We start from the raw sequence: 8,671 nt of genomic DNA on the forward strand, positions 1-8,671 counted from the left end.
ATCATTTTCTCAAGTATACCTTAATTTATATATATATATATATATATATATATATATATATATATATATATATATATATATATATATATATATATATATAAATTTAATAATGTTTTTTAATTCAAAATCAGTTAAAAGTCTAATTAGGAGATCAAATAAATTCAAATGACTTGATTAAGATAAATGTGTTTCAATAAAAATGTTTAAAAGGGTTTATTATTAGGAGACAAATAAAATAACATTAATTTTAACAAATAGTTACCCACAAACCCATAATTTCACTACTTCAAATAACATAAAAACAACATTAATATGCTTACAAATAATTGAGCTTCTCTTAAGCATATTCTGAAATCTTCTCTTACAATAGTTGGACCAAACAAATACCACCATACCAAGAACCACACGTGACACTTTGAACTCGTGTTTATTGTTTTGACGTTAAACTTAAACGACTCTTATTTATATCATAATGCATAAACTTTTTTTTGTCTAAATAAACTAGATAACAACAAAATCAAATACCATTTTACTATCATTCATATTATACAAATGATGCATACCTGATTTCTCAGTTGCTCTCTTTCTCAATGGCAACATGTGCAGCATCAAGATCTTCATCCAAGAAGATGTCCCAATGTCCATCCCACTTGATGAAGATTTCGGAGTCCTCAAAATACTTCACCCTGTGCACATCTCCAGCTGGGGTGAAGAGATAATCACCAGCCACTAAATCATACTTTTCTTTCTTGGTCAAGTTCCATACCCTCTTGCTTCCTTTGAGAACCACCAGATCGTTTCCAAATGTGTGGTGGTGTGCTGGCTCCACACTTCCTGCTTTGAATCGAACAATCGCTGAAGTTGGTGTTTCCCTCACAATCATTATCTCCCCTCCAGGCATTATCTCCACTGGAGTGAATTCTCGACTCTTTGCTAGACAACAAATTGCGCATGTTTCTGTTGGAACAACATTTTCATCGCCTTCACCGTCACCTCCTCCTATTTTTGACATTTTCGATACTGAATAATACCAAGAGAATCAAGTTATTTTGATGAAAAAATAGTAAATATATTATAAATGTTATTTTTAATAAATAAATTATTAAGTATTTTGATTGAGTTAGACAATTAATATTATTATTATTATTATTATTATTATTATTATGAGTAATGCAATTTTCTTAGAGGTTAAAACAATTATTTGATGAAAAAACATGTTAGCAATAAAAAAAAAGTGTGTTAAAATCATTTAAAAATGTATTAATCAAGATAAAAATGTGTTAAATAAGTTAAAATTATGTTAAACGAAAAACAATTAAAAAAATAGTTTGGGTTTATCATCCATACCTCATCCAACCCATACATGATCCATGATCCATGATCCATATTAGTGAATAATATGGGTTGAGTAAATTTAATTTGGATTAAGTATGAGTTGAATTTACACGTTTGTTCACCTCTACAAAATTATATATTTGTTTTGATCCGTTTAATACGACATCGACCCGTTTACGTTTTTGACCAATTTAACACACTTTTGACATATTTACCACGTTTTGGTTTGTTTAACATGTTTATGAAATGTTTAATACATTTTTTTTTTATCTATTTGATATTTTAATTAATAAATTAATCGATGAAATATTAAGTGGAATGAATAAACAATGCATTGACTATGGTCAACTTTATTCATTTTTAAAACCACACTAGATATTACAGAGATGTGTAAACAATTGTGATCTGTTTTTTTTTTATTATTGAATTGTATACAATAAATTTATTATTAATAAATTTATTTTAAAAAAATTATCTTCATTTGCGTGTTGGTTCTAGTGATTATTTTCCTTTTGCTAAGTAATGATGAGGTCAAATAACAATATAGTGGGTAAGAAAATCGTAAATTCTATAGACTAATTAAATAGAAAATAATTAAATTTATTAAATTTGAATAATTTAAGTAATTTTAACCCAACCTAATTAAACTCAACTCAAACCCAATCAAATTAACTTATCACAATTAATATTTTGGATTTAGGTTAAGATTGAGATTGGAATCAACCCAAGATATAATTGCTTAAAATTAAAAATCTGTTTGGATAAATAAAAATAAGAAAAATAAGTTTTAAAAGACCTGATCAATTGTTGATAAATTAGAGACTATCTCCGGCCACCAGAGTTTTGAGGCTGCTCAGCAAGAAAAGAATGCAGTGAAAGGAAAGTGTGTGAATTTTTACACTACCTACAATCAATTATATACACACATAATAAGACTATTTTACTATAAAAAATAATATTATTAACACTTTATATTATGGCCAGCTCATATATCATATAGCTATACTTTATCCTATTTTATTATGATTTTGGTTTGAGAAATTTTGTAAATAATTTTAAACAAATCAATCATAATTTCATCCATATTCTTATAATCATATCATCCATCCATCTTCTTTTGATAAAGATATATTTTTTTATTAAAAAAACATCAAACTCGAAACTCAATCACGTGGAGGTGAGAAAAAAACATTCTTTAAACCTATTAAAATAATTAAAATAATAAAAGTGTTTATAATTTATTTCCTACCAAATTATTTAAATAACCTAAATCCGTTCAAGGTTATGATGTTGGATACCTCCGTAATGGAATCTTTAATTATGATGTTTACTACTCTACATACTTTATGGTATAATATTAAGCTTTTTTTTAAAAAAATAAATAAATAATAATTGTTGGATATCAGATTATTCTTTATCTTTTATAAATTATTTAAAAATTATTGCCTTCATAGTGATTTTGAAAAAAATGTATTTTATAATAAATAAATTTAAAAGTTAGTAATATATAATATTAAAATAAAACGTAGTGTCCAATACACAATATAATTTTAAAAAAAATATATTCTAAAACGTAGTGAGTTCGAAATTTTGAAAACGGAATAAAATACTTAGTGACATATTCTTGTAAATTTCAAATTTGAATACTACTCAAAATATCTTTATTTTTTGACATGAATTTGGACCTATATGCTGTTTTAGGGCATGTCCCAATGTCTTCCCTTTCTTAAAAACATTTTAAAATCATATAAAGATAACTTTTCATTAAGAGAGTGAAGAATGGACAACTATTGGGATATGCCTGGGCAGCAGATCTGTCCCATTAATTTGATTCATTTATTTATCTACAAATTTCATTTTGTGATATTTTTTCAATTCAACTTCTAAACTGTTCATAATTGCGTTCAAAGACGATCTATAAAATTGTCTAAAATTGAAGTCTAAATAATTTAAGATGATCTTTTGAATTAATTTTCAAAATTTAAGATACTAACGTTAATTTATGGACATCTTGCATATATATATATATATGTCATTTCTGATCCGAATCATTTATCGTTTTTCTTCCATATCTACCACCTACGCTTTAGGTAACTCGACTAATTTAAATGATTTTTTTTCTACTGAAATGTCATAGTCTAAATAGATTTTAGGACTAAAAAGAGCTTGTCTCTTTCAGATCTTGGACTAGAACATAAATAAAATAATTTAGAGAAAAACAAGATTATGTTTGAATTTTAAATTTAAAATAAATTGTGTAATATGTCATAATAAACTCAAAATGTTAAATTTATTTCAAAATAGAGACGGACAATTTGAAAGGACGTGTAGATCACATCACCGATATCATTACGTAATCAAACAACGAGCCCAAAATAACTTTTAAAATTTGTCTTTCTTAATTTCTCGAGAGATAAACTAAATGGTAACTCTTAAAAAGAGTTAAAATATGTTTAACTATTGTTAAGTTTTATTTCGATTACTCATCTCAATTTTAAATCAGACGACTTCTGAAAGAATTATTTTCTCACTTATTTTACGAGATTCAAGAGATTGGTAAGGCACCAAACTTAACAAAATATTGACTAAAACATTTTTCTAAAAAATTACTCGAATCAAGTCAACCATTAAAAACCCAATTTCCTACCGCAAAAGCATCCGAGAGGAAATCAAAACATTTGGCTCAACCAATTGCGATGTACGAAGCACCTTTAAATACGATATTTATAAATGTTTTAAAGATCGAAAATCGAAAACGAAGCGAGAAGCGAAAAAAAGGACTTAAAATATTACATTGAATAATTTTATATTATAATTAATAAAAATACATATTCTAGTTCATAATGTGATCCAAGTTTGTTAAATTATAAAATGATCATGCAAGTGCATTTTAAATTCTCATACAAGACTCTCCTATTTTGAGTTTATTATTTCACCATACTTCAATTAACATTAACAACATTATCATAAACATATACTTTAATTAGCATTAACAACAATATCATAAACATATAGTTTAAACATACAATTATTTCAGAATACTTCAAATAACATAAAAATATTACCTTCCAATTCTATAACATGTACAAATACTAATATACTTGCAAACAGTTGAGCCTCTCTTAAGCAAATTCCAAAAGCTTCAATCTCTTACACAAGCTGGAACAAACAAATACCATATATGTATAGCATAACACAACCTATCCAAGAACAACAACATAAGAACAAGATCAAACACCAAGCTCAGCATCAAATCAGACAAGAAACTAGACAATGTTTTTTGAGAACGCTGGGTTCCGTATCTCCTTTGGAGTGCAATCCCCGCAGGTTAACTATATAGTCCATTTAATCATGTGCAGAACTCGTCGCCTGACGGGCTCGAACCCAGGACCTCAAGGAGGCTGGAGATATCCACCTCTTGTTGCCGTTAGGCTGTAAGAGGGGATGAAACTATACAATATTCTAAAACACTTTTTGGACAAGAGGTTATTTAGACAAGATCATGTTTTAAAACATAAGTTATCCAAACCTAGAAATAGATTCAGGTCCAGAAAGTGTTTTGAAATGTGCCACAAATCAAAGCCGAAAGGTAATGGGTAAATAACGCATACCTAATTTCTCAACTGATCTCCTTAGCAATGGCAGCATGTGCAGCATCAAGATCTTCATCCAAGAAGATATCCCATTGCCCATCCCACCTGATGAAGAATTCCGAGTCCTCGAAATACTTCACTCTGTGCACATCTCCAGCCGGGGTGAAGAGGAAATCACCAACTTCTAAATCGTAACTTTCTTTCTTGGTCAAGTTCCATATCTTCTTGCTTCCCTTTAGCACCATCAGATCATGTCCAAACGTGTGGTGGTGTGCTGGCTCCACGCTTCCTGCTTTGAATCGAACGATTGCTGAAGTTGGTTTCTCCCGAACAATCTTCATCTCCCCTCCTGGCATTATTTCCACCGGTGTGAATTCTCGGCTCTTTGCAAGACAGCAAATTGCGCAGGTTTCTGTTGGAACAGTAGATTCACCACCACCACCAACAACTCCTATTTTTGACATTTCCGATACTGAACAACAAACAACAATAGTAGCAGTATCATAAATGAGATGAATCATGAAAACTGATTTTAAGATATTTGTAAAGTATAATGTAAATGTTTCTAGTCATGCAGGAAAAGGAAAGTAAATCTCCTTCCCCAGAAGAAAACAAAGGGAACGGGAAGCAAGTAGAAGGGAGAATAAGAGATGTTTAAACTCTCATCTTCCCTTCCCCATTACTTCACTACAATTCAAACTTTCTTTTCCAAAGAAAAACCTCATGATTATTATATTATTATTATTTTTTTAAAATAGCAATAAGCATAAACACTTGCAGAATTGAGAATTGTATGCATGACTCGGTTATTTATCAAACATGGGTTATTATATTTAGTTATGTTAGTTGATATAACTTATCACTTAACCTAAAAATAATTGAATTAAGTTAATTTAATAACTCTGGTTTAAAACCACTTAATTATTTAGATACAATTAATAAGTTAAACTAAAATACCTAACTTAATTCAATAAGTTTTCTTTATTTTCTTTTTCCAGTAAGTTATAAATGACTTAACTCGACAATATAGTATGAGCAAACAAAACACAACGTTAACTCCTACACTAATTCAATTATGTCATTGTAAGGGTGAATTAGTCTTTTAAGTACTTTCATGACATTAGTTCACACCTTATCAACTTTTTAACTTACATATCAAACATTTAAAATTCAGATATTTTCTTTTGATTTATTAAAAATGTATTCACACATGAGGTTTAGTTTTATCAAACAAACACTTAATTTAAATAATTTAGTGCTTATTTGAATTATGTTTATTTAATAACTGTTATCTAAAATCACTTAATTATTTAGATTCAACTTCAATTAAACTAAAAAAGTGACATCGAAATCTAACTTAGTTCAGTAGCTGTGAATGACTTAACTCAGCAATATAATGAAAGCATAAAAACGACAAAATTAACCCTAAGAGTTGATCAAATCACGTCAATATAAGGTAAAATTATCTTTAAGTACTTTCTTAACATTAGTTCTACCTTTTATCATGAGTAGCAACTACATCACACGGGAAAGACTATTTTCCCACAGCCTATGTAAACATCAACCGCCTACTGTTAGTCGAAGAAGATGTCATGGGTTTAGAAGACGCAAAACCTTTGAGTTACCTTAACTATCAAAAATAGTTAATGAACCTTTAAGTTCTGTCTCAATTAATACCTTAACTACCTTAAACACAAATGTCTTTAATTAACCTAAACCTTTTCCACCTAGTATGGCATGTGAACATGAAATTAAAATGTTTCTAGGGGTTCGAGGAACACCATATACAACTTTTTTCTTTCTTGAGGACATGAAAGTTCAAAAGGGTGGGGAGCAGGGACGGAATAGGGTTAAGGAGGGCTTGAAAAAATTTGGGATAAACTTAAAAAAATAACGAGAACAAGTGGATAAAAATAAGTTTTAACATTTTTTTTAATAATTTGGTGACAAACATTAAATTATATTGAATTTTTTAAAAAAATTAACGAGTGTTGTTAAATTTGAACCGTAAAAAAAAAATTTTGATCAAAAATTTTGTTTTCGTTGCCCTAATAGATTCGTCCCGGGTGAGGAATATCATCAACCAACTTTGATAAAAAAACAATTCAAATTCCTTCCCACTGCCAAACTTTTGTTAAATTATATATATATACACACAAAATTTCAGTCTCCTTTCAATTCTTAGTTAAATTATTAAAAAAATGACAAAACCTCCATTAATTAACCTAAGAAAATGTTGCAGAATATAGAATATAAAAAGCAAAATGAACTTGTTTCCTTAGTTTATAATATGTAGTAGTGTAGTTATTAGAATTTGTGTTGTCATATATAACGCAATTCCAATCATTAAAAGTTAGACATTCTAATGGAATCTCTCTTCTATATTCTAACAAAGATACGAGAAATAAGTATAAAGATACCTGAATTGTCGATAAAAGACTCTATTTCCGGCGGCCAGGGTTTGGAACCAGAAGCAGGGCAAGGGGCTTTTAATGGGGTATTGAGCCAGGTGTTGACAATCTCAATTGCAGATTCCGGCGCAGTAGACATGCCGGAAACAGCGAGAACATTGCAATTACTGATAGATCTACTGTTTTCCGCATCGCCAGTCGTCAGACATGTGGCAGCGTAGACGCCGGGGAACTTGTTGGCGAAGATTGAGACTCCGACTCCAGTACCGCAAGCGACAAGGCCGCGGATCTCTACGTCAGAGACGGTGGTGGAGGCTGCGGAAACGCGGCGGCCAACCTGTTCCCCGACGGAATAATAACTGTCTGTGCCGAGATCTTCGACATCGATGTTGATAGAACGAAGGTATTCCAGAATTGAGTCCTTTAGGGCGCAACCAAATGAGTCAGCACCTGCGATGATCTTCAATCGGCGGTGATTCGCCTCCTGCGCCATTGAATTATATGTGACTGCTCTCCCTGCTTGATAACTTCGTTTTGTTGATATAAGTAACAAAAACAAAGTGACGAATTTTACATCCTCCCACTTTTATAAAAATATAAAAAAAAATAATTAAATTTTTTATTTTTATTTAGATTCCTTAAAAAATAAAAAATAATTTAATGATTTTTTAATTTTACTTTTTTTTAAAAAATAATTATAAAAAAATTAAATAAAAATTATAATTAATTAAAAAAAAGAAAATGATTATAAAAATCAATTATAATTTTTAATTATAAAAATTATAATTAATTTTTTTTTTATTTTAGAAAAACTATCCTTTAGTTTAGTTAACTTGATTTTTATTAATTTATAATATAATAGTGTTTATATTTTTTGTTTTATAAGATGTGGGGATATTTGTAGTTGGTAAGATTTAATAATAATAAAAATAAAAATATAAAAAATTAATTTATTTTTAAAAATAATTATTTTAAAAAATAATAAATCATCAAATATTTTTTTAATAATAATTAATAAAAAATTAAACATTTTAATTTGAATATAAATTATATTAAATATTTTTTAAAAAATTAATAAAAAATAAAAATATATTTTTTTTATTATTTTATTATTTTTTTATTATTTTTTTTCAAATAAAAAAAATCTAATGATTTTTATTTTTTATTTTTTATTAATTTCTTAAAAAATAAAAATAAAAATATAATAATTTTTTAATTTTATTTTTTCAAAAAAAAAATTAAAAAAAAATAAGCAAAAAATATAATTAAATAAACAAAAAATTATTTTTAATTATAAATTTTAATTTTAATTATTTTTTATTATAAATAAAC

General features: G+C 27.9%; 2 protein-coding genes across 2 annotated transcripts; both read right to left on the minus strand.

The window, feature by feature from the left end:
• Positions 1 to 556: 556 nt before the first annotated feature.
• Positions 557 to 1,012, minus strand: LOC124910400 (DNA damage-repair/toleration protein DRT102-like). Its single transcript, XM_047451032.1, has one exon. The coding sequence runs from the start codon at positions 1,010 to 1,012 to the stop codon at positions 572 to 574; it is 441 nt and encodes a 146-aa protein (XP_047306988.1). The 3' UTR covers positions 557 to 571.
• A 3,338-nt stretch (positions 1,013 to 4,350) lies between these two features.
• Positions 4,351 to 7,855, minus strand: LOC124945008 (DNA damage-repair/toleration protein DRT102-like). Its single transcript, XM_047485367.1, has 3 exons — positions 7,349 to 7,855; positions 4,947 to 5,400; positions 4,351 to 4,535 (listed from the first exon to the last, which is right to left on the minus strand). The coding sequence occupies exons 1-2, from the start codon at positions 7,830 to 7,832 to the stop codon at positions 4,955 to 4,957; spliced, it is 930 nt and encodes a 309-aa protein (XP_047341323.1). The 5' UTR covers positions 7,833 to 7,855; the 3' UTR covers positions 4,351 to 4,535; positions 4,947 to 4,954.
• Between the last annotated feature and the right edge of the window lie 816 nt (positions 7,856 to 8,671).

This window comes from Impatiens glandulifera, chromosome 7, assembly GCF_907164915.1.
Source record: "Impatiens glandulifera chromosome 7, dImpGla2.1, whole genome shotgun sequence".
Taxonomy (NCBI): domain Eukaryota; kingdom Viridiplantae; phylum Streptophyta; class Magnoliopsida; order Ericales; family Balsaminaceae; genus Impatiens; species Impatiens glandulifera.

What these genes read in the sequence shown, in the direction of transcription:
- LOC124910400 (XM_047451032.1), bottom strand. Translation starts at nt 1,012, where the DNA reads ATGTCAAAAATAGGAGGAGGTGACGGTGAAGGCGATGAAAATGTTGTT.
- LOC124945008 (XM_047485367.1), bottom strand. Translation starts at nt 7,832, where the DNA reads ATGGCGCAGGAGGCGAATCACCGCCGATTGAAGATCATCGCAGGTGCT. An exon ending in GTCTTTTATCGACAATTCAG is followed by an intron (nt 5,401 to 7,348) that starts GTATCTTTATAC and finishes TTTGTTGTTCAG; the next exon opens with TATCGGAAATGTCAAAAATA.